Source organism: Macaca nemestrina, chromosome 10, assembly GCF_043159975.1.
Source record: "Macaca nemestrina isolate mMacNem1 chromosome 10, mMacNem.hap1, whole genome shotgun sequence".
Taxonomy (NCBI): Eukaryota; Metazoa; Chordata; class Mammalia; order Primates; family Cercopithecidae; genus Macaca; species Macaca nemestrina.
The window spans coordinates 69,197,914-69,224,807 of record NC_092134.1 but is presented as its reverse complement, the minus strand read 5'-3'; the positions used below and the strand labels follow the sequence as shown (position 1 = coordinate 69,224,807).

Below are 26,894 nucleotides of genomic sequence, written 5' to 3'. Positions count from 1 at the left end.
CTCTTACTAGTGTTAGGCATATTTCTTGCCTTTCCTGCCCAGTATTCATTTGTTAATTTAGTCATTAAATATGTATTGGGGGACTATGAAGATGGGGTAGGACTCCAAATGTGACTCTCGGGCCTTAACCTTAAGAGGCCACACAATAGTGTTCCGTAATAAAACTAGGTTGTTTTGCAAAGTTTTGCTCTTCTGGCTGCAGCGTCACTAATTAAAACAATGAAGACATAGTTTGATTAACTTCTCATTTATGGCATCAATCCATGCACGAGGCAAAGGGGCAAACCCTTCGGTTTGGGTCACAGCCCTGCAAAGAGCATCTACCCAGTTCGCCAATCTATCAGCAGCGCAGGCCGGTGGGCGGGGCTTTTGGAAGCCCAAGGAAGGAAAGGAACGGTGGGAGGAGACCTGGGAATGCCGAGTCGAGCCTGCGATTAGAAGTGACACAGAGACGGGAAACCCAAGCCACTGCCGACTGGGGAATATACCCCCTTTCCTTCCTCCTCAAGGGGCTCGGGGGGCGGGGCGGAGGTACCTAGTTTCTGCCCCAGGTAGGTGAGGCTGTGATAGACCTTCTCGGCCGCGGCCAGGTGCGCCAAGGCCGCCAGCAGCGACAGCCAGCTGCCCCCCGCGCTCTTGTTGGCCTCTCGTTCCTTCTCCACATTGTCCTTAGCCTTGTCGTAAGAGAAGATACCCAGGTGAGAGAAGAATGTCTCCAGCACCGCCTGTTCCACCGGTACCGGGGCGGCCAGCGGGATAGACTCCCCCATGCGAGCTGCGCCCCAGCTCGACCCACGTGGCTCTCCTCGGCCTCGCACTTCCGGGTTCTGAAGGAACGGGCTTGCGCACAAGCGTGCGTGCGCGTGACCGCCTCCACTGGCGGGCTCGTGAGCGCGCCGCCGCCGGGACCGCTCCTGGGCCTTAGGGAAGACGCGGATAAGTACCAAGGAAAGAGGAAGGTAGCGGTTCCTGAGCTCCTTCGGCGCTTCGGCTCCTACGGCTCTGACTATTCGGACCCTCAGGGTAGAACGGGAGGCGACCACTTCCCTGCTCTAAGGAGTTGCCTGCGCTCTGAGGTGAGCTGACAGGCCCCTCCCTGTGAGGTTCGTCAGCGCTGGTGATGTCATGCAAACGTGACGTCAACTCTGGCCGGAACATCTGGCCTGGGCTCGCCAGGCGCCTCGCTGGGCCGGCTGGGAGATGGGGAAGTGCCTGGAGTTGTGCTCACACTCACAGCAGGGCCCCTAGTCAGCCCTGACAGTTTCTACACCAACTCAGGGAAGTGATTTGCTGAGGTTGGAAGACTGAAGGGTAAAGGTTAATCTCGTCACCATTGCCTAGTTTTCGTCACGTCACACACCGTCGGTTAACTCTCACCTGTGTCCCGTTCTAGTTCTCCCGGGTCTGTGTTAGCCCAGCAGCTAACAAGCAGAGCCCCTGGCCCAAACTACATTCACCTTCCTTAAAAAGTTACCTTTTTTTTTTCTTTTTTTTGAGACGGAGGCTCGCTCTGTCGCCCAGGCTGGAGTGCAGTGGTGAGATCTCGGCTCACTGCAGCCTCCACCTCCCGGGTTCAAACGATTTTCCTGCCTCAGCCTCCCTAGTAGCTGGGATTACAGGCCAGCGCCACCACACCCGGCTAATTTTCGTATTTTTAATAGAGACGGGGTTTCACCAAGTTGGCCACGCTGGTCTTGAACTGCTGACTTCAAATGATCTGCCTGCCTCAGACTCCCAAAGTGCTGGGATTACAGGCGTGAGCCACCACGCCCAGCTTCAAGGAAGCCTTTTTTTTTTTTTTTTTTGAGACAGAGTTTTGCTCTTGTTGCCTAGGCTGGAGTGCAGTGGTGCCATCTCAGCTCACTGCAACCTCCGCCTCCCGGATTCAAGCAATTCTCCTGCCTAAGGCCAGCCTCCAGAGTAGCTGGGATTACAGACATGCGCCACCACGCCCGGCTAATTTTGTATTTTTAGCAGAGACGGGGTTTCTCCATGTTAGTCAGGTTGGTCAGGAACTCCCGACCTCAGGTGATCCGCCCGCCTCGGCCTCCCAAAGTGCTGGGATTGCAGGCATGAGCCACCGCGCCCGGCCAAGGCAGATTTTTAAACATGACAAAGGTGAAAGAGAGTGAAGGGAGCAATCATACCGTTTTGGAATAATTAAGGAGGCTTCCTGGAGGAGAGTGTGATGATTCTTGATGAATAAATAGAGATAATAAAAAAAAAGTGTGGTACTATCACCAAAACCAATAGACAATAAAAGAGATTATAAAACTCATAAACATACCCATGTAATATGAGAATTCCTTAGGTAATGAAGGTGACATTATAAATTAGTGGGGGAAGAAACCTATTCAATTAATAGTGAAGGAAACATGCTTAACCATGGGAAAAATAGACTGTCACCTTGTTTCCTGAAGAAAAAAAAAAAAGTGTAAAACACAAAACCAGAAACCAGAAAAAATACAAGTGACTAATTGATCTAAAGATAGAGAAGAACCTTCTAAATACAAAATAATTGGAAGAACTTCAGAAGAATGAGATTGATTTGACTGTGTAAAATACCTAATGTAGATGACGGGTTGATGGGTGCAGCAAACCACCATGGCACGTGTATACCTATGTAACAAACCTATCCCATGTATCCCGAAACTTAAAGTATAATAATTTTTGGCCGGGCGCGGTGGCTCAAGCCTGTAATCCCAGCACTTTGGGAGGCCGAGGCGGGCGGATCACAAGGTCAGGAGATCGAGACCACAGTGAAACCCCGTCTCTACTAAAAATACAAAAAAAAATTAGCTGGGCGCGGTGGCGGGCGCCTGTAGTCCCAGCTACTCAGGAGGCTGAGGCAGGAGAATGGCGGGAACCCGGGAGGCGGAGCTTGCAGTGAGCCGAGATCGCGCCACTGCACTCCAGCCTGGGCAACAGCGTGAGACTCCGTCTCAAAAAAAAAAAAAAAAAAAAAAGTATAATAATTTTTAAAAAGTGCCATCCTGGGGAAAAGATATCTATAATATATGTCAGACAAAGGTTTAATGTACTTAACATATCAAGATCTCTTACCAATAAGAATACAAGGACATGAATATATAAGTCCCAAAAGAAATATAAAATTCAAATAAGTCTTTTTTAATGCTCAACCTCACTAGTAATCAAAGAAATGCAAAATAAACTATATTCTATTTTTATGTACCAAACTAGCAAAAGAAAGTGTTTAATTTTATTTCAATAGTTTTGGGGGTACAGGTGGCTTCTGTTTATAGGAATAAGTTATTTAGTGCCAATTTCTGAGAGTTTTGGTGCACCTGTCACCTGAGCAGTGTACACTATACCCAATGTGTAGTCTATTATCTCTCACCCCACTCCCAACCTTCCCTGCAAGTCCCCAAAGTCCATTATATCATGCTTATGCCCTTGCATTCTCATAGGTTAGCTCCCAAAAGAAACATTTTAATTGCTGATAAATGTGCAATAAACATCTCCCCATTTTCCCCAACCCACAGACTCTGGCAATCACGATTCTACTCTCTGCTTCTATGAGTTCAACTTTTTTAGATTCCCCATATAAGTGCGGTCATACAGTATTAGTCTTTCTGTGTCTGGCTTATTTCACTTAATGTAACATCCTCCAGGTTTATCCACGTTGTCACAAATGTCAGTATTTCCTTCCTTTTTATGGGTAAGTATTCCATTGTCTGTATTTACTACGTTTTGTTTATCTCTTCATTTGTTGACAGACACATTGTTTCTGTATCTTGACTATTGTGAGTAATCCTTTGGATATAAATGCAGAAGTGGAGTTGCTGGATCATATGATAGTTCTATTTTTAATTTTTTGAGGAACCTCCATACTATTTTTCCATAATTGCTGTATCAATTTATATTCCCACCAGCAGTATACAAGGGTTCCTGTTTCTCTACACCCTCAGCAACACTTGTTATTGCTTGTCTTTTTTTTTTTTTTTCTTTTTTAATAGAGATAGTCTTGCTGTGTTGCTCAGGCTGGTCTCAAACTTTTGGTCTCAAGCAGTCCTCCCACCTCAGCCTCCCAAAGTGCTGGAATTACAGGCATGAACCACCCCACCTGGCCATTTTTTGATAATAGCCATTCTAACACATGTGAGGTGATATCGTATGGTTTTGACTTGCATTTCCATGATGATTAGTTATGTTGAGTTTGTTTTAATGTATCTGTTGGCTATTTTTATGTCTGCTTTGGAAAACTGTCTATCCGCATCCTTTGCCCAATTCTTAATTGGGCTTTGTTTTCCTGCTGTTGAGTTGTATGAGTTCCTTACATATTTTGGATATTAACTCCTTACCAGATATATATTTTCTCCCATTGCATAGGTTACCCTTTCATTTTGTTGAGTGTTTCCTTTGCTATGCTTTTTAGTTTGATGTAGTCCAACTTGTTTATTTTTGCTTCTGTTGCCTGTACTTTGGGTGTGTGTCTGAAAAATCATTGCCAAGACCGATGTCAAGTAGCTTTCCCCCTATTTTTTTTTGTAGGAGTTTTATAATTTCAGGTCTGTTATTTAAGTCTTTAACCCATTTCAATTTAATTTTTGTGGAGGGTGTAAAGTAAGGGTATAATTTTACCCTTTTGCAGGTAGATAACTTAGATACCTAGTTTTTCCAACACTATTTATTGAAGAGACCATCCTTTATCTATTGTATATTCTGGATGCCCAGGTCAAAGATTAGTTGACCGTATATGTGTGGGTTTATTTTTAAGCTCTGTATTCTTTTCCAGTGGTCTCTGTGTCTGTTTTTATGCCAGTACTATACTGTTTTGATTAGTATAGCTGTGTAATATAATTTGAAAACAGGGAGTGTGATATCTCTAGCTTTGTTGTTGTTTCTCAAGATTGCATTGATTATGTGAGGACTTTTGTGGTTCCGTATGAATTTTGGGATTGTTTATTTCTATGAAAAATGCCATTGGAAGTTTGATAGGGATCACATTGAATCTAGATTGCTTTGGGGAGTGTAGACGTTTTAACAATACTAATACTTCAATCTGTGAACATATCTTTATTTGTGTCTTCATTTTCTTTCATCAGTGTCTTACAGTTTTTAGCGTACAGATTTTTCACCTCCTTGGTTAAATTTATTAATAATTATTGTATTGTTTTTGATGCTATTATAAATGAGATGTTTTCTTAATTTCTTTTTTAGGTAGTTTATTATTAGTGTATGGAAATGCAACCAATTTTCATTTGTTGATTTTGTATCCTGCAACTTTACTGAATTGGTTTATTAGTCCTAATTTATTTATGTATTTCTCCCTCTCTCTCTCTCTCTCTCTTTCTTTTTTAGACAGGGTCTCACTCTGTCATCCAGGCTAGAGTGCAGTGGCATCATCACAGCTTACTGCAGCTTTGACCTCCTGGGCTCGGGCGATCCTCCCACCTCAGCCTCTGAAGTAGCTGGGACTACAGGCCCACACCATCACACTCGGCTAATTTTTTTTTATTTTTTGCAGAGACAAGTGCTGCTATGTTGCCTAGGCTGATCTCAAACTCCTAAGTTCAAGCGATCCTCCTGCCTCGACTTCCCAAAGTGCTAGAATTACGGGCGTGAGCCACTGTGCCCAGGTGGGTTTTCTATATATCAGATTATGCCATATGCAGAGATAGTTTAATTTCTTTTCTGATTTGGATGACTTTTATTTCTTTTTGTTGCCTAATTACTCTGGTATATTCCTTCTTTAATTTGTTGAGAGTTTTTATCATGAAAGATGTTGAATATTATTAAATGCTTTTTCTTGCATCTACTGAATTGATCATATGATTTTCATACTTTGTTTAGTTAATGTGAAATATCACTCTGGTTGATTTGCATATTTTGAACTATCTTTCATCTCAGGAATAAATCCTACTTGATCTTAGTATGTGATACTTTTAATGTGGCATTGAATTTTGTTTGCTAATATTTTGTTGAGGATTTTTGCCTGTAGAGCCAGAAGTCAGGGATATTGGCCTATCCCTGTATCTTTATCTGGCTTTGATGTGAGGGTAATGCTGGCCTCATAAAATGAGTTTGGAAGTGTTCCTTCCTCTTCAGTTTTAAATGCTTGGTAGAATTCACCCATGAAGCTACCTGGTCTGGGCTTTTCTTTTTTCCCTTTCTTTTCTTTTTTGTTTTTTACTAGCCCTGCCAAAGGAAGACCTCAAAACATTAGCTAAAAGCTCAGAGTCTCCTCTCCACAGGAATCTTGAGTAAAAGGTGAAAATTTTATGTGATCTGAAAAGCCAGAATATTGCTGGGTTTTTCTCTATTGGGAAGTTTTTGGTTACTGGATCAATCTCCTCACTCATAATTGATCTGTTCAGATTTTCTGTGTCTTTGTGATTCAGTCTTGGTAAGTTATATGTTTCTAGAAATTAGAGTACTACCTTGAACTTAACAGATGTTCACTAAATACTTAATTGACTGATTCTTCTTGTCTCATAAGAGTGATATAAGAAAATACATAGTGTTAATGACATGTCAAGCTGTTAAAACATTAAAGTTATAAAGCGAGAAGTTACTTTGAATGGTTCAGCCCATGAGCAGGATATTTTGTATAGCAGCAATAACTATTTATTTATTTTTATTTTTTTAGAGACAGGGTCTTGCTGTGTTGCCCAGGCTGGTCTCAAACTCCTGGACACAAGTGATCCTCCTGCCTTGGCCTTCCAAAGTGCTGGGATTACAATCATGAGCCACCACACCTAGCTTATTGTTTGTTATTGATAATATATATCTATTGCTGCATAATGAATAACCCCAAAACATAGTGGCTTAAAACAATAAACATCATTTATTATCTCTCACAATTTCTGTGAGTTGGGAATTCAAAAGTGGATCAGTTGGGCAGTTCTATGTCAGTCTCTTACAAAGTTTCAGTCAGATGTTGGCAAGGGCTGTAGTCATCTAAAGTCTTGACTAGAGCTGGAGAATCCCCTTCCACAGTGGCTCTCTCCCATTCTTGGCAGCTTGGCCTGAGCTACTGGCTACATGGGGCTCTCCATAGGACTGCTTGAGTGTCCTCACAGCATGGTAACTGGCTTATCCTGGAGCAAGTGCCTGGCTCATTTTATTATTTTGTAGGCTGGGCGCAGTGGCTCGTGCCTGTAATCCCAGCACTCTGGGAGGCCGAGGTGGGTGGATCACAAGGTCAGGAGATCGAGACCATCCTGTGAATGGTGAAACCCCGTCTCTACTAAAAATACAAAAAATTAGCCGGGTGCGGTGGCAGGTGCCTGTAGCCCCAGCTACTTGGGAGGCTAAGGCAGGAGAATGGCGTGAACCCGGGAAGAGGGAGCTTGCAGTGAGCCGAGATCGTGCCACTGCACTCCAGCCTGGGTGACAGAGCGAGACTCTGTCTCAAAAAAAAAAATTTATTTTATAGAACTGGGGTCTTGCTATGTTGCCCAGGCTTGTCTTGAACTCCTGACCTCAAGCAGTCCTCCCACCTCAGCCTTCCAAAGTTCTGGGATTACAGGCATGAGCCACTGTACTGGCTTGGATGAAATTTCATTTGTGGCCAATATATGCAAAGTAACATATTCCAAAAATGATTTTACAGTTTGTCATTGTGCCAATTAATTACTACCTAAAGTTGATATTATTTGGGCTTACTTCCCTTTTCCTGATCAACTTTCTGTATGTGATACTAACAATAAAACTGTCATTAATATAGCACTTACTATGTGCCAAGTATTTTATACATCTTTTAGTATAGTATTTTTTTAGTCTTTGAGATGAGGTCTCACTATGATGCTCAGGCTGGTCTTGAACTCCTGAGCTCAAGCAATCCTCCTGCCTTGGTGTCCCAAAGTGTTAGAATTACAGGCATGAGCCACCATGCCTGGCCAGGTGCTTTATATATGACTGATCTTCCTATAAGTCTTCAAGGTAGGGGTACTTTTAAACACTTGATTATGGAGAAATGGGGGCTCCAAAAACTTAAGTAACTTGTTCAAATACACAGAACTAGTAATTGATAAGGCTAAGATGCAAACCACGGTTTGTGTAGCTTTCCTCCATAAACCTGGCTGCTGTTAGTGATTGTCCACACACAGGCCTCCCACCTGAGTAGTAAGAGATTTCCACTTGTTATTCAGGCAATGTCAAATTGTTGCTGCAGTTATCTTTCTTATCAACAGTGTGGTTGAAAGATGCTGTTTCAGGGAAAGTCTTTGGCTTACCAAGAGGAATCAAATATTTAACACAGAACAAACTTTTTCATTTTTTTTTTTTCAGATCATTTGCTAAAGCACCACCCAATTAGCAATACATTATTACATTATATAGCTCTTTAATATCTAACTTTCTTTTTTTTTTTCGAGACGGAGTTTCACGCTGCCACCCAGGCTGGAGTGCAGTGGCGAGATCTCGGCTCACTGCAACCTCTGTCTCCTGGGTTCAAGCGATTCTCCTGCTTCAGCCTCCCAAGTAGCTGGGATTATAGGCATGTGCTACCACACCCAGCTAATTTTTGTATTTTTAGTAGAGACGGGGTTTCACATTGTTGGCCAGGCTGGTTACGAACTCCTGACCTCAAGTGATCCACACGCTCAGACTCCCAAAGTGCTGGGATTACAGGCATGAGCCACCATGCCTGGCCAACATCTTACTTTCAATTAAATTACTTTTCCTTTCATATGACAACACTCACACATAAACACACTCTTATTTATACTTAATTAGCTCCTCCCATTTTGTTTTTCTACTTGTCTAATTATAATGAGATTTTAAAATCAAGGTTAGGGAATTATACAGAGCAATGAAGTAAGAAACTAATCCAAGCTTCAGGAGAGAAATAATATTTTAAATCTGTTCTCTAAATAACCATTGCCCAGTGTTGGTCTAAAGCCATACTGTCAGATATGGTAGCCACTAGCAACATGCGGCTATTTACATTTTAAATGAATTTAAAATGAAATAAAATTTTAAAAATGTACTTCCTTAGTTGTGCTAGTCACATTTCAAATGTTCAGTAGCCTCCTGTGGCTAGTGACTGCCATATTGGACAGCGCAGATATAGAAATTTTCATCATCACAAAACTTTCTATTGGACAATGCTAAAAAGAAACAATGTTATAAGAAAGACTTTCACAGATCAGATAAACCAAAATAAACCAAAATGAACAGCAAGATCCATGTGTTATTTTAAATCCTTTTTCACACTTTCATTCTTTTTGACAATGTATATATTTATGTTTTCTTTTTAAATTATATATGTATATGCATCAAGTACTCAATAAATTTACCTATGGTTATTTTGAATTTAGAAAGAAATGTGTGTGTACCTATATATACAAATTTCTTTCTAAATACAAAATAATCATTTATAAATATATTGAGTATTGTGTAAATTATAGGAGTTGTGCTAAGTGCTTTACATGAATTGACTCATTTAATCCTTAGTACAATGCTGTATTCATTGTGAAAAATTTGGAAAACATAAAGCATATATAGAGAAATTTGGAAAAATAAAGCTTATAAATAAAATAAGGCATATAGAAAAATAAAGCATATTAATCCCGAAACTATGATAATCACTGTTGACATTTCTAGTGGATACTGTGGTATGCTGCCCAGATCCCAAGATACAGCTACCAGGAATGTTGGCTGTTGCTGGCTCATAATTTAATTCCTCTCTAAAATTGTCTTCAGTGATGGAAACTGCCTCACCCAACATTCCCCTCCTTGGGTCAGCCCAAATCCAGTGGTTGGTCAGTTGTGGAGGTACAAAGGCATCAAGTCAATTGGCACAATCTGGGACATCCCAGCTTTAGAGTGTCCTGTGAGACAAGTTAAAGTCTCTGTGGCAACTGCCCTGCAATTCACCTTCCCCCTCTGCCCAATCCTGTCCCTGCTTCCCTTAACAGGTGCTGTTCCTGAGAGTTCTCACCTGTAAATCACCTGCATACAAACCTCTGCTTCAGAGTCTGTTTCCTGAAAAACTCAACTGAAGTCAACATTTTTGGAATATAAGTTCCATTTTTTTTCTTTTTGCATCCGTCCATTTCAAATTTTTAAATATATATTTATTTTGCTCTAAAAAATTTGAAATTTTCTTATATTAAATGTTTAGTTAATAATACTTTATAGATAATTTAGCATGTAACTATCTGCAACAGTATTTTTTTTTTTTTCTAGATGAGATCTTGCTCTGTCGCCCAGGCTGGAGTACAGTGGCATGATCTCGGCTCACCACAACCTCTGCCCCCCAGGTTCAAGTAATTCTCGTGCCTTGGCCACATGAGTATGTGAGTAGCTGGGATTACAGGTATGCACCACCATGCCCGGCTATTTTTTGTATTTTTAGTAGAGATGGGGTTTCACCATGTTGCCCAGGCTGGTCTCAAACTCCTGGCCTCATGTGACACGCCCTCCTCAGGCTCCCAAAGTGCTGGGATTACAGGTGTGAGCTACTGCACCTGGCTCACAACACAATTTTTAACAGCCACCTGGGATTCATATGGCACGTGACACTCAGTCACTCTTGTATTATTGGATATTTGGTATTCCCTGGTTTTCCTGTGGCCAGCCCTAAAACTTAGCAGAGAAACACCCATTCCCAAATCCCTTCTCACTAACCTACCTCTATAATATCTAGGAATATTTAGTTTTGTAGCCTCACTTACAAGTTCCAGCCATTGAGAAATAAGCTCAAGTTTTGTGAGAGTTGAGGGGGAAGTTCCAGGAAACATTTTGCCTTCTGGATAAAATGAGACAGCCAAAGCTGGTATCATTTCTTTTACCTGTTTCTGCTTGGTAAGGAATGAGATGTTCAGAGCTATCGTACCCATTTTTCATCCATGACAGAAAAGAAATTAGATACTTGGCTTTGACAAAATCACTGAACATTTAAACCAATGCTTTCAATCGCCTATCTCTGGATTTCTTGATATGATGAGTAAACTAAGTATTTTTTTAATCTACTGTGTTTGGCAGCTTAAATGTCACTATTCCTTACATTCGTAATTTGAAGTATGCAGTGATAAACATCGTTGCATGTAAATACTTGAATTAACAACTTAACATAAAAGTCAGGGAATTAGGACCCTACATTTTCAGCATTATTTTCTGCTTGACCTTGTGCAGCTCTGTCCCTAACCTTCTCTCCCATTTTATTTTTCTTGTGGGAACCAGAAAAATAATGCACATAAGGCTTTCTAAAATTTTCTGTTTCCATAAGCAATCATGGATACATAATTTTATCAAACGTGCTAAATCTCAATAGGAATAAGAATTTTGACAGTGAGGCAATCAGTCATTTTCCATAAATTTTTTTAGGTTTTTAAAAATTTCATCAATATTGACAAGCCAACCTATTCAGCTTCTCCGATTGTATACTTCAAAAAGGCAGTAGTGGTTGGAAGAGGAAATAGACCTTTTGTAAGTCAGAAACTTATCTCTTCAAATAGGATGATTTAGCAAATGCACCATTCCATAGTGTTCATATCCACTTGTACAGAATCAGCAAGGTTTTTTTGGAGCAAGTTTTGTGTGAACTGAGTTGCGTTCTAGACCAAGCCTTGGATTAACTCTCCATGTACTTCCTGGGAATCATTCAGGCCTCCAGGATTGGGATGTTTTATTTCCTCAGCATAAACATGAAGCATCAAAGAAACTGAACTGACTGCCATTTGAGTAAAAAGGAACAATAGTGAATTGAAAAGTAGGTATTGAAATTGTTTGATTTCAGCATTCTGGTGACAGACACTTAATAACACAAATCTGAATCCAATGAGTCCACCTCCGTATCTCCCACTTACCCAGTCTTGAGGCTGCTTCTAATTCTACAGCCCCACAAACCTTAAGTTGGCTGGTTCTGGCTCAAAGCAAAGGTATGGGAATGCTTTTGGATGTTGTAGAGGATCAGAATATCGAGATCTGAAGTATCCAAGACAGATGTTTTGACTCATTACCACTAATGTCTTTAGGATAGAAGACGACTCCAGACCTGACCAGACTGCCAGCAGTTTGCTCCAGACTAGACTTTCATTCATGGGCAAAGATTAAAACTGGACTAGCACAATCAACAGAGTGAAAAGCAACCTACAGAAGGGGAGAAAATATTTGCAGATTCTGTATCTGATAAGAGCGCAATATCTAGAATATAAAAGGAACTCTTGCAGCTCAACAAAAAGAGCACTAATTTTAAAATGAGCAGAGGACTTGAATAGACTTTTATGTAAGAAAGATACACAAATGGCCAACAAACATATAAGAACATAGATACTCAAGATTACTAATCATTAGGGAAATGCGAATCAAAACTACAATTAGGTACTGCCTCATGCCTATTAGGCTAGTCAGATAATTAAAAAAAAAAAACAGGTGTTGACATGAATGTGGAGAAATTGGAACCTTCATGCACTGTTGGTAGGAATGTAAAATGGTGCAGCCATTGTAGAAAACAATATGGAGGTTCCTCAAAAAATTAAAAATAGAACTACCAGCAATTCTACTTCTGGGTAATTATCAAAAAGAATTGAAAGCAAGATCTTGAAGAGAGGTTCCTACACCCATGTTCATAACAGCATTATTCACAATAGCCAAGAGGTGGAAGCAGCCCAAATGTCCATCAAGGAATGAATGAATGAAGAAAAATGTTACATACATTCAGCCTTAAAAGGAAGGAAATCCTGTTATTTACCGCATGTGTGAACCTTGAGGATATTATGCTAAGTGAAATAAGCCAGTCACAAAAAGACAAATATTATGTCACTTTTATGCAGTAACTAGAGTAGTCAAATTAATAGAAACAGAGTTGAATGATGGTTACCAGGGACTGGCTAGAAGGGGAAAATGGGGAGTTGTTTAATGGATGTAGAGTTTCAGTTTTACACAGCGAAAAGGTTCTGGAGATCTGCTGCACAACAATGTAAGTATGCATGACATTACTGAACTGTAGTGTTTTTTTGTTTCACCATAATAAAATTATTTCTTTAATGAACGGGGCACCAAAGTTCAGCAGGCAAGGAACAGTTTATTTACCTGAATTCTGTTGTCTCCTCTCATCAACTGTTGATCCCACCCCAGGATTCATTGTGTGTCTTAGTATGGTAACATCATTAAACATATCTTAAACATTTTTCTCTCTTTTTTTTTTTTGAGACAAGGTCTTGCTCTGTCACCCAGGCTGGAGTGCAGTGGTGTGATCTCAGCTCAGTGCTACCTCCACCTCCCAGGTTCAAGTGATTCTCCTGCCTCAGACTCCCAAGTAGCTGGGACTACAGGTGCATGCCACCACGCCTTTTAAAGTAGTGTATTTTTTAAAGTAGTGACAGGGTTTCACCATATTGGCCAGGATGGTCTTGAACTCCTAACCTCAAGTTATCTGCCCACCTTGGCCTCCCAAAGTGCTGGGATTACAGGAGTGAGCCACTGCACCTGGCCTCATTAAACATACCTTGTTTTTAAAAATATGAGTTATCGGCCAGGAGCAGTGGCTCACGCCTGTAGTCCCAGCACTTTGGTAGGCCAAGATGGGCGGATCACGAGGTCAGGAGATCGAGACCATCCTAGCTAACACAGTGAAACCCTGTCTCTACTAAAAATACAAAAAAATTAGCCAGGCGTGGTGGCGGGCACCTGTAGTCCCAGCTACTTGGGAGGCTGAGGCAGGAGAATGGCATGAACCCGGGAGGCGGAGGTTGCAGTCAGCCAAAATTGCACCACTGCACTCCAGCCTGGGCAACTGAGTGAGACTCTGTCTCAAAAAAAAAAAAAATATATATATATATATATATATATATATATGAATTATCTTCCTACAGTATTTTAATTCCTTGACATTTCGTCATGCTCTTTCGACATCTCATCAACACTCTATCAAGGGTCAGCAAACTATAGCTCATGGGCTAAATCTGGCTTGCAGGGTTTGAGAATGGTTTTTATATTTTTAAAGGGTTATTTTAAAAGAAGAGGAAGAAGAGGAAGGAAGAAAAGGAGGAAGGAGGAGAAGAAATCATATGTGGCTCACAAAACTTAAAATATTTACACTCTTGGCTGTTTGCAGGAAAAATTTGCTAGTTTGCTGACCCCTGAAAACTATATAGCACATTTCGCATTTTTTGTATTCTGCTGGTGTATTAGGTGCAAGAAATAGAACCAAACTATTTTCAGCAAAAATGGATTTAATGCAGGGTATCAGGAGCTTATAAATCATTGGAAAATCTAAAGGAGTGGTCACTTAGCAGGCCTCCAGGAATGATTTCTAGAGCAAGTCTGCTGGATGGTCTACTGAGGAGCTGCCATCTCTGCAATAATCAGAAAGGCACAGGCAGTCAGGGACCTCCAGCAGAGTGTTGAGTTCAAAGACATACTGCCGTACCTGTGATCCAAGGATCAAGAGGCCACTACTGCCCCTACAACTTCCTCTGAACAGGCACAGGGGTGGGACCTAGACACTGAAATACTGCTGCAGAAATGCCCAATGTATCTACAACTAGTTTTCCAGCAAAAACAAAACATAACTGTAGCCTAGGATCCACCTTCGAAGTGCATCTAATTGGCAGAAGCATAACCCTACCTGTGGGACATGAGGGAAATGTGTCTTTTCCTTCTTTAACCTCTGTATTCAAAGAAAGCACACTAGAAGATTGGAATAGCTAACAGCCAGAGCCAGTCCAGAGTACCCACCACAGCAGGTTTGTTGCTTTAGGCTCTATTCAACTCTTCTCATCTTTGGCCAACTCCTAATTCTTTCCTTTGAGGAACCTTCCCTACCTCCACCGTTAGTGGATTAGATGCCCTTTCATAACCTTCCATAGCTCTTAGCCCTAGCTCTGCAATGTGTTTATCACTCCATGTCATAATGGCCTGATTTCTTGCTGCTGCTTCCACTAGACTAGCTCTTTGCAGAAACTCAGTCTTAATCATCACTGTGTAGGTAATTGGTGTGTATTTGTTGTGAATGATAAATAGTTTATATATTATAACATCCCAAATAGCATTTCTTCTCTTATTTTCTTTGTTCCATATGACTGTGCACTGATACCTGTATACAGTGAAAACTCAGTAAATGTTGTTAACTGACTGGTTTCCTTTTTTGTCAGCGCAAAGAGAAGTTCCACCCATACTCTATACGTGTGTCTTTGTTTGACTCCCTGTGTACCTATATAGGTCAATAAATGCAATGGAACACTAATATTTGAACAATTTCAACATGCTAGGTAATACATGAAGCACTTTATACATACTATCTAATTAAATCCTCACAATTATCCTATGAAATTGGTATTTTTATTCTCATTTTATAGATAAAGAAACTGGGACTTAAGTAGCTTGTCCACAGTTACACAATAAGTAACAGAACTGGGACTCACATCGAGGTCTGGCTAATACCAAAATTTGTAACCATGATGATGATGATGATGATTGTGGTAATGATGACAGCTAATAGTTCCAGACTTGGTGCTAGGCATTTTGTATGTATTATCTCAAGCTACATATTGCCTTGTCTGGAATTGATGCTTAATAGTTGTTACATGCGATAAGGTAAATAAAGCTCTTGATAACTGTGATGTATTTCTGACTCTGCCACTAATTTACTTTGTGACCTCAGGTAAACTACTAAGTCTCTGAGCTCCAGTTTTCTCCTCTGCAAAACAGAGAACAATCTTTATGATACTTTAGTTCAAAAAGTCCAGAACTCCATGAATAAATTCTGCTTAGTTTTTCATTCCATCATTATTACTTCTGTGTGGTTAAGATCTTAACTTCTAAATTCTAAGCTCCTATAGGATCTCAATTTTGTTTTATTGTTTTCTTCCGTGGTACCTGGTCTGGTGCTCTGCACAGTACATAACAGGCTCATGGTAAGTATGTATAAAGATATATAGATCCAGATTGAAATTTGTCCAAGGGGAAATATCCATCTTCACAAGAATCTGTGCTTGTTGTCATACAGTATATTCCTTCGGGGGTGACATTCAAATGTAATTTAGGGCTACCACAGAGAAATCAGCACACAGAACCTTCAGAAACCTTTTCTCTTTCTGTAGTCACAGATAAGAGTCTTATCCTTAAAGCAGAGCTGTGATCACTGCCTAAGCAGCTACTCTTATGGCTGAATGCAGAAGATTTCTTTTGTGCTGAGTGCAGGTAAAAAGGTCTTGGCCTGTGGATAATAGCAGATATAGGAAGGAGTGTTCTAGAGGGAACCGACTCTCTATCTCTCTCTCTTTTTCCACCCCACCCCCCCATCTCTTATAGGGGAATCAGAGAATCCTAAATCATTTCATAGCTTTCACAAATTATACATGAAGAGTTAATGCCTGATTCCTGAGCAGCAGGAAAATCCCCAAACTGTTGAGAGTCAGCATGGATAGATCCACAAGCTCTTGCTACAGTTTCTTTAAGGACTTGAATACAAAGAATCAACAGAGGTGATTGTATGAATCACCTCTGTATGGAAACTGGTATTAAGAATCATTCATCTGACTGGGAAAACACTACATATTAAAAGAAAAAAAAAAGAAAACAGAACTCTGTAACCTGTTCATATGTGCATCTGTGCATTTCTTAGTAACCGTCACCATGGTAGCAAAGCAGTTTGACAAGGGTGCCTTTTTAGCACAGTACATATAAAGGAGAAAGATGAACAGCCAATCATGTACTTACTATCTTATACCTTTCTTTGTTTCTTTATTTCCCTTTATTTAATTGTATTGATCCTAAATCCATAGCTATTAGCCTCTGACACTTACCTTCCTCAAGCATCAAGTACAGTGCTAGAAATATATTAGGCACTAAAACATGTATGGTTATTCGTTTATTTGATTATGTTGATCCTAAATCCATAGCTGTTAGCCTCTGACACTTACCTTCCTCAAGGATCAAGTACAGTGTTAGAAATATATTAGGCACTAAAACATGTATGGTTATTGACAGAATTAAATGAATGGTATTTCTGGCCAGGCACAGTGGCTCACGCTTGTAATCTCAGCATTTTGGGAGGCCAAGTGTGGCAGATCATTTGAGCACAGGAATTCGAGACCAGCTTGAGAAACATGGCAAAACCCTGTCTCTATAAAAAAAAAAAAAAAAAAATACAAAAGTTAGCCAGGCATGGTGGTGTATGCCTGTGGTACCAACTACTCAGGAGGCTGAGGTCGGGGGATCACCTGAGCTCAGGGAAGTTGAGGCTGCAGTGACCCGTGATTGCACCACTGCACTCCAGGCTGGGCAACACAATGAGACCCTGTTTCAAAAAAAAAGGTATTTCTGCTGTGTTTTCCTTTCCAAGTGAGAGAGGGTCACTCAGAATTTGATTTTAAGAAATGGCCCCAGCAGGGCATGGTGGCTTAAACACCTGTAATCCCCTGCACTTTGGGAGGCCAAGGGAGGAGGATCACTTGAGACCAAGAGTTCCAGACCAACCTGGGCAACAGAGTTATACCCTGTCTCTACAAAAAAAAAAAAAAAAAAAAAAAAAGATTGTTTTAATTAGCTTGACATGATGGCATATGCCCGTAGTCCTAGCTACTGGGAGGTTAAGGTAGGATGATTACTTGAGCCTGGGAGTTCAAGGCTGCAGTGAGCTATGATAATTGGTGCCACAGTGCTCCAGCGAGATCCTGTCTCAATAAAAAAGAAAATAAAAAAAAGAAAAAGAAAAAGGAAATGGCTTCTAAATTTGGAGGAATCAAAACAAGGCCATTTTCCTGATTGGGCTGGCCCAACCTGGATTTCAGATTGAGAGGGTAACAGGATGGTGATTAGGTACTCTGAGACACTGTATTACTAGAAGACTGATACCTAAGTGGTAAGTAGAATAGTAAGTAAATTCACATTCATCAGTGAGGACGTTCAAAGCCCAGAAGCTTTGTGTAAGGACTTACAGTGACAAGTTTGGCAGCAGTTCCTGAAGTGTTTACTGTCAGGCCTGAGTTAAAACTCTGAGGACAAGGAGCTCCACCACTTGGGCTTCAAACTGCGAAAGCTTTTTGAGCCCCTGTCTCCACCTTATATCCAATTAACACTCAGTCTGGGAAGTCTCCTTATTATAACTCCTTGAGTTAATGATAATCTTTTATTATGGTCTTTTCCCTAATGTATTCTTGCATTTCATTTTAATTGTCAGCTGCATAATTGCCCTGCATTTCAGTTACTTCCATTTCTATTTTTAATGTTTGTTATTTCAAGTTTCTTTTTAAAAGAGTTTAAACGTAGACATACCCTCTTATTTTAATAGCCAGCGTGCCCATATTTGCCACTTTAAAATCTGGGTTCCTGTAGCTTCAACAGATCCTTAAGGTGTGCCACCTCCAGCTTATAGATTGATATTCTAGTCATTTTCAAGGCTGAAAACAGCTGCAAGAATTTGTCCTTGAAATTCTTTAGCAGTTGCTTCCAGTGGCTAAAGTCCTAATTTGTCCAGTCTGGAGGATCAGCCACTGGGACAGGATCATCACCGTGTTATCACCCTCACTGGGACAAACTGAGCAGAGCCAGCCGCTGGGCAGAACAAGTTATGGAAGGCACTGTTCCCAGAAAGGAATGGGTTAAATCCTTCCAAACCTGCTAAGGAATCTGACCTAGTTTCTTGAAACTAGAATGTAACTTGAAAGTATAATTGGTTGCAAATGTGTTTCTTTCTTTCCTCAAAATTACTTCTGAACTCCTGTGAGACAGGGAGAAGGCATTTCTCTTCACATGTACTCAGACTACCACCACTGATAAGTTTGACTAACTCATCATGAAAGTTGGGGAGCAAGGCCAGGTGCAGTGGCTCACGCCTGTAATCCCAGCACTCTGGGAGGCCAAGGCAGGTGCATTGCTTGAACTTAGGAGTTCAAGACCAGCCTGGCCAACATGATGAAACCCTGCCTGTACTAAAAATAGAAAAACCTGTAGTTCCAGCTACTTGGGGGGCTGAGGTGGGAGGATCACTTGAACCTGGGAGGTTGAGGCTTCAGTGAGCCAAGATCGTGCCACTGCACACCAGCCTGGGTGACAAAGTGAGACCTTGTCTCAAAAAAAAAAAAAAAAAAAAAAAAAAAAAAGCTGGGGAGCAGACAAAAAAATATGACTTAATTTAAGAAAAGAATGTTTGGGTCTCTGGTTGAGAAAAGTCTATTGTAGTTGGTGTGGTTGTGGCATTCAAGACCTCTTTGGGGAGTGTGAGATGGGTTCTCACAGTGTTACCCAGGCTGGCCTGGCACTCCTGGGCTCAAGCTATATCCTCCCACCACAGCCACCGAAGTAGCTGGGCGTGCAGGTGTGTGCTGCCATGCCTGGCACCTATTTGTTTGTTTTGGCCACTGAGTTTAGCACAATGCCAGGCACAAGGAATCAGTGAATATTTGTTGAATGAATGAATAAAAAGCTTTTCACAATCTGACTCCTACCTACCTTTCTAGCTGTAGTTCCTACTGCCCTTCTTCTCAAACATACACACTCTCTACTCTAGCAAAATAACTATTGAGTTTCCTAAAAATCTCTCCTGCTTTCCCACTTCTGTACCTTTGCTGTTGCTGCACCCACTCGCTGAAAGCATCTTCCCTCATATCCCAGACTGTGAATATATCACTATTTTTAAAGCCTCATCTCTAATGCTGCCTCCTTCATGAAAATGTTAGTGATTGTCTCAGTACGATTATGAGCCTTTTCTCCTTCTAACTCTCACAAAACTTCGAATCTCCTGGTCATTTATTATCGGCTACCTTATAGTTATTTTTGTGGTTAACTTGTTCTCCTTGCTGTATTCTAAGCTGCTTAAAGCTAGGCACTGGGTCTTATTAATCATTATACTGCTTAGCACCTACTTAATACTCCGAAATTTACTGTTGAAATAATCAGTTTTGCTAGTGCTATATGCCATGAGCACCATACAATACACTAATTTTTATCCTTCTTAAAATCAAGAGTTTTCATACATAGACATTATTTAAACTCTAGAACTGGATGAGAAATATACCTTTGTCAACATTTTCTTTCCAGTTATTCCTGTAAATTGAGCACTCATTAGGACTCTCCCTTTGTGCCTTGTGGACTTTTTTTTTTTTTTTTTTTTTTTGGTGACATAGGTGTCATTAAAATTTATATCTTGTGCACCTCAGAGATGATCTTTAGAGCACTTTTTCTTAAGTGTGGATCTATCATTAAATTCTTTTTTTTTTTTTTTTTTTTTTTTTTTTTTTGAGACGGAGTCTCATGCTGTTGCCCAGGCTGGAGTGCAGTGGCGCGATCTCGGCTCACTGCAAGCTCCGCCTCCCGGGTTCACGCCATTCTCCTGCCTCAGCCTCCTGAGTAGCTGGGACTACAGGCGCCCGCCACCGCGCCCGGCTAATTTTTTGTATTTTTAGTAGAGACGGGGTTTCACTGTGGTCTCGATCTCCTGACCTTGTGATCCGCCCGCCTCGGCCTCCCAAAGTGCTGGGATTACAGGCTTGAGCCACCGCGCCCGGCCTATCATTAAATTCTTAACTCCTCTGAACGTTCATTCCTGTCATCCTTGCCTACATACTAAAAGGTGGCATTTCCCTGCCTTTCCTCATTTACATTTGAGGCAAAAGTTGGCACGGACCCTTGGGACTCTGCTTTCTGCATGTTATTAAACATTTCTTTCCATAAATGCCCTTAACGATAAAACCAAAGATTCTCTTCCAACTTTTTAAAAATTAGCTATCACCACCTGGGTGGCATAAAGTGAGGGCAGATGAAACACAGATTTTCCTAGAATTGAGCCTGGAAGTGAACGACTGAGAAACTTCCCTCTTGAAAGCAGAAAAACTGCTATGTGCTTTATTTCCTAAAACTTCTAGCCCTCCTGAGGAAGGTTTGTAATATCTCATTTGGGAGAATGTGAAGTTTTGAGACAAAAGACATAAAGAGGTGGACAAAATTGGTCATTACAAAATTTGGGGTAGTCTTTGACCAGTGTCTGGGTAGCAGTTCTGGGTTTTCATTGTCCAAGTCTCCTAAAAATACAAATGCTCCTCCAGGCAAGCCATCACTAGTTTTTATTTTAAATAAAAAATTCTGTCTTTTTCCCCACCCTCCTCTTGCAATATAGCTGTTATTCTGCCAATTTCCTCCTTGTCTCTTTGTCACTCACTCTCCACCTGCTTTCCTCCCTTTCTAATCATATCCCTCTTTTTCCATTATTTTAATTTGTATCATAATATTTAGCCATAAAATAATTTTTCACTTTTTAAGGTAATTTCATAGTTGTCTTGTTCTAATTGATCTTCTTTTTCAAAATATCTGTTGGTGATTGAAAACACCTTTTGAACATCTACTATGAGCCAGATCCTGGGCTAGGTGAGGAGATACAGTGGTAAACATATCATACATGACCCTGCTTCATGGACCTTGTAGTCTAATGGAGGTAACATTAATTAAATAAGAACATAAATAACTATTGTAATAACTAAAAGCGTATAATATGGTAAGATCAGAAATAGCCTCAAGGAGAAAGCTGAGTTTTGTGGATGTAAGTGCCCATAAACCTGGTGAAGGTTTATGTGTTTCAAGCACGAGTTCACAGCATGAGGTCACAGCATGTGTAATGGAGGTGTGAAGAGGCTTCACATTTCAAGATAAAGAGAGAAGACCAATGTGGTGGGAACATTGCAAGCCAAGGGCAGAGTGATTTCAGGTGAGGTAGGTAGGCACCAGTACATGCAGTGCCACCACAGGCCAGGTAAATATTTTGGACTTAATCCTAAGAAACCTAGAAAAGCTATTGAAAGGTTTAAATAAGGAAAGGATGTGTTCAGATTTGATTATTTTAATAACGATGGGGAAATTGAAAATTCAGGGAGATGTGTACAAAAACTATTGCTGAGCCAGGGATTGTGGAACACAGCTGTAATCCCAGCTACTCAGGAGGCTGAGGCAGGAGGATCACGAGCCCAGAAGTTCAAGTCCAGCCTGGGCAACATGGTGAGATCCCCATTTCTTAAAAAAGAAAAAGAAAGAAAAATGAGAAGTGGATGGGACATTTTTTTAACTATGCTGTAGACAGAACTCACAGGACTTAACATTTCAGTCCAGGATGAGTTTGGCTCTATTCTGCCTAGAGGAAGTAGTGAAATGACCTTTCATGGAGCACAGGACTCTAATTCAAGACTAACTTAATGATAATAAAGTATAGTGTTTCATTATGGAAAGAAGCAGATGAAAGAAGGGTTAACTCCATCTTATTAAAATATAAACTCCAGCTGGGCTCGGTGGCTCACAGCTGTAATTCCAGCATTTTGGGAGGTCGAGGCGGGCAGATCACCTGAGATCAGGAGGTCAAGACCAGCCTGGCCAACATGGGGAAACCCCGTCTTTACTAAAAAGATAAAAATTAGCCAGGTGTGATGGTGCATGCTGTAATCTCAGTTATTTGGGAGGCTGAGGCAGGAGAATCGATTGAACCCAGGAGTCAGAGGTTGTAGTGAGCTGAGATTGCACCAAGCTGAGATTGCACCACTGCACTACACTCCAGCCTGGGCAACAGAGCAAGATTCCATCTCAAAAAAATAAAAATAAAATATAAACTCCACAAAGGGAGGGATTTTTATTTCTTGTTCACTACTATATCTCTTGCACCTGGAATAGTGCCCAATGCATAGGAGGCATAAAATATGTATTTGCGGAATGAATGTGTAAGATCCCAAGTGCAGTACAAAAAGTAAGCAGTTGCCTTGGCCAGGACTCTGATTGCAAGAAGGAAATTTAAACTCTACCATTAGCCCCTCATATTAACTCTCCAAAAGGACAGTGAGATGAAGCTTTGTTTTTCAAATCTGAGAAGGTTAGGAATTGAAGCTGACTAGCCGCTATAGACTGAATGTTTATGTCTCTCCAAAATTCGTATGTTGAAACCTGACTCCCAATGTGCTTGTATTTGGATGTGTGGCCTTCAAGAGGTGATTCATGTGGGCACAGCCCTCACAAGTGGGATCAATGCCCTTAAATGAGACTCCAGAGAGCTCCCTGGCCACTTCCACTATATGAAGACACAGTGAGAGGACAGCCATCCATGAACCAGGACGCAGGCCCTCACCAGACACCAAATCTGCCAGTGCCTTGATCTTGAACTTCCCTCGCAGCTCCTCAAAACTGTGAGAAATAAATATTTGTTGTGGATAAGCCACCCAGTCTGTGGCATTTTGTGATAGCAGCTTGAGTGGACTAAGACACTAACCAAATGATCTAGAAGAAGAGAGATGGACAAAATGATTGCTTGTCTGGGAAGTGTGACTGAGACCAAGTGAAGGTCCTTGCAACCAAGTAGCTATGCAAGAACCCAATACTAGAAACCACAATGAGTCTGAATGTACCTGAGTTCCTGGGTCAAATTTGTGGCTGTAATTACAAACCAGCAGGTGGTGAGTTCATTATTGCTTATATCAAACATCTATAAGATAGATCCTTTCACCAGCAAGACCTGAGAACAAAGGACTTTCTGATTACAGTCAACTTCCAGCTCCCCTTAAGTGAGTCTTCCAAGCTTAAATAGCTGAATCCACTAACAGGCCTCTGAAAGGAAACAGTTCATCTGGCATCCTGCATGAATATCTCTACAACAGAAGTTTCCAACCTACCTACCACCTGCAGGACCATTTGGCCCACAGCCCGCTGTTGTTTATTTTTCAACAGCTTGATTGAGATATAATTCACATACTATAAAATTCACCATTTTAAAGTATGCAGTTCAGTGGTTTTTAGTATATTCACTGAGTTGTGCAACCATCACTACAATTTTATAACGTTTTCATCAACTCCCTCCCAAAGAAACCCAAACCCATCCAGCCCTAGGTAACTGCTAATCTACTTTCTGTCCTTATAGATTTGCCTATTCTGGCATTTCATGTAAATGGAATCAGACACTATGTGGTCTTTTGTGACTGGCTTCTTTCACTTAGCATAATGTTTTCAAGACTCATCCATGTTCTAGCACATGAATGCTTCATTCCTTTTTGTTTTGTTTTGTGTTTTGGTTTTTTTATTTCAGTAGGTTTTTGGGGAACAGGTCGTATTTGGTTACAGGGATAAGTTCTTCAGTGGTGATTTCGGAAATTTTAGTGCACTCATCACTCAAGCAGTGTACATAGTACCCAATAAGCAGTCTTTCATTCCTCACCCCACCTCCCACGCTTCTCCCAGTGTCCCCATACTTCACTGTATTATTATTATTATTATCATTATTATTATTATTATTGTGAGATGGAATTTCACTCTTGTTACCCAGGCTGGAGTGCAGTGGCATGATCTCGGCTCACTGCAACCTCTGCCTCCCAGGTTCAAGCGATTCTTCTGCCTCAGCCTCCTGAGTAGCTGGGATTATAGGCACCCACCACCACACCTGGCTAATTTTTTGTATTTTTAGTAGAGACGGGGTTTTGCCATGTTGGCCAGGCTGGTCTCGAACTCCTGACCTCAGGTGATTCACCTGCCTCAGCCTCCCAAAGTGCAGGGATTACAGGCTTGAACCACCGCACCCAGCCCATTGTATCATTCTTATGCCTTTGCATCCTCATAGTTTAGCTCCCACTTATAAGCAAGAACATATGATATTTGGTTTTCCATTCCTGAGTTACTTCAATTAAAATAATGGCCTCCAACTCCATCCAGGTTGTGAATGCCATTATTTCATTTTTTTTAATGTCTGAGTAGTATTCCATTTTATATATATATATCACATTTTATCCACTTATTGATTGGTGGACATTTGGGCTGGTTCCATATTTTTGCAATTATGAATTGTGCTGCTATAAACATGCGTGTGCAAGTGGCTTTCATATAATGACTTCTTTTCCTCTGGGTAGATACCCATTAGTGGGACTCTGGATCAAGTGGTAGTTCTTTCCTCTGGGTAGATACCCATTAGTGGGACTGTGGATCAACTTTTAGTTCTTTAGGGAATCTCCACTGTTTTTCACAGTAGTTGTACTCGTTTACATTCCCACCCAACAGTGTAAAAGTGTTTCCTTTTCACCACATCCACACCAACATCTATTATTTTTTTATTTTTAAATTATGGCCATTCTTATCTTTGTTTTTCTTATCTTTGTTTTTGTTCCATTTGCTTTTGGGTTTTTGTTCATGAAGTGTTTGCCTAAACCAATGTCTAGAAGGGTTTTTCCGATGTTATCTTCTAGAATTTTTATGGTTTAGGTCTTAGATTTAAGTCTTTGATCCATCTTGAGTGGATTTTGTATAAGGTGAGAGATGAGGATCCAGTTTCATTCTCCCGTGTGTGGCTTGCCAATTATCCCAGCACCATTTACTGACTAGTGTGTTTTTCCCCCACTTTATGTTTTTGTTTGCTTTGTTGAAATCAGTTGGCTATAAGTATTTGGCTGTATTTCCGGGTTCTCTATGCTGTTTCATTGGTCTATGTGCCTATCTTTATACCAGTATCATGCTGTTTTGGTGACTATAGCTTGATAGTGTAGTTTGGAGATGGGTAATGTGATGCCTCCAGATTTGTTCTTTTTGCTTAGTCTTGTTTTGGCTATGTGGGCTTTTTTGGGGGATTCATATGAATTTTAGGATTTTTTTTTCTAATTCTGTGAAGAATGATGATATTTTGATGGGAATTGCATTGAATTTGCAGATTGCTTTTGGCAGTATGGTCATTTTCACAATATTAATTCAACCCATCCATGAGCATGGGGTGTGTTTCTATTTGTGTCATCTATAATTTCTTTCAGCACTGTTTTATAGTTTTCCTTGTAGAGGTCTTTCACCTCCTTGGTTAGGTATATTCCTCAGTATTTTATTTATTTTTATTTTTTTTGCAGCTAGTGTAAAAGGGGTTACATTCCTGATTCTTAGCTCAGTCACTGTTGGTGTATAGCAGGGCTACTGATTTGTGTACATTGATTTTGTATCCTGAAACTTTACTGAATTCATTTATCAGATCTAGGAGCTTTTTGGAGGAGTCTTTGGGGTTTTCTAGGCATATGATTATATCATTGGCAAACAGCAACAGTTTGACTCCCTCTTTATTGATTTAGGTGCCCTTTATTTCTTTCTCTTGTCTAATTGCTCTCGCTAGGATGCTTCATTCCTTTTTATTGCCAAATAATATTCCATGATATGGCTAGGCCACATTTTGTTTATTCACCCATCAGTTGGTGGACATGTGGTTGTTTCCACTTTTTGGCTATTGTGAATAATGTGCTATGAACATCCTATACAAGTTTTTGTGTTGGCGTGGTTTCATTTCTCTTGATACATACCTAGAAGTGGAATTGCCTGAGCATATGGTAACTGTGTTTAACTGAGGAGCTACCAAACTTTTCCAAGGCAACTGTGGCATTTTTACATTCCCAGGAGTAATGTATGAAGGTTCTCATTCTCCATATTCTTGCTAACACTTATCCATCTTTTTTATATCGCCATCGTAGGGAATGAGAAGGTGTGTCTCACTGTGGTTTTGTTTTGCATTTCCATAGTCTTCAGCTTGTTTTTATATAGCTTGAAAACTAAGAATGCTTTTTACATGTTTTAATTGTTGAAAGAAATGAAAGAAAAATATTTTATGACACATTAAAGTTATCTGAAATCTAACAGTGTCTGTAAAGTTTTGTTGGAATACAGCCATGCCCATTCGTTGTGTATTTTCTGTGCCTGCTTTTCTTGCTTCAGTGACAGAGTTGAGTACCTGCAACAGAGTCTGTATGGCCTGTAAAATCTAAAATATTTACTATCTGGCCCATTACAGGAAAGGTTTACCAACCCTTTGTCTACAATATAGTTGGATGAGACTACAAAGAATCTGGAGTGAGAAGGAGAAATTGTGACTTCCCTGTGGACATGTATGGTTCCAGGGGTTTTGTTCTGTTTTGTTTTAAATAAAAGCAGAATGAAAGCAAGCAGAACAAGGGAAGAAATCAGGATGTTAGGGGGTATAAGGAGATCAGCATTTTCACCTGAAT

General features: G+C 40.5%; 1 protein-coding gene and 1 long non-coding RNA gene across 3 annotated transcripts in view; one reads left to right on the top strand and one right to left on the bottom strand.

Annotated features, from left to right (window-relative positions):
• The window catches only part of KICS2 (KICSTOR subunit 2), a 30,827-nt gene extending 29,967 nt beyond the window's left edge, over positions 1 to 860 (bottom strand). The window contains exon 1 of the mRNA XM_011727290.3: positions 536 to 860. Within this exon, the coding sequence (XP_011725592.2) occupies positions 536 to 770 (235 nt within the window). The 5' untranslated portion in view covers positions 771 to 860. The remainder of the gene's footprint in view (positions 1 to 535) is intronic.
• An 80-nt stretch (positions 861 to 940) lies between these two features.
• The window catches only part of LOC105473462 (uncharacterized), a 122,890-nt gene continuing 96,936 nt past the window's right edge, over positions 941 to 26,894 (top strand). For both annotated transcript variants that reach the window (XR_011609067.1, XR_011609068.1), the window contains exons 1-2: positions 941 to 1,076; positions 5,489 to 5,600. This is a non-coding gene — a long non-coding RNA (uncharacterized lncRNA). The remainder of the gene's footprint in view (positions 1,077 to 5,488; positions 5,601 to 26,894) is intronic.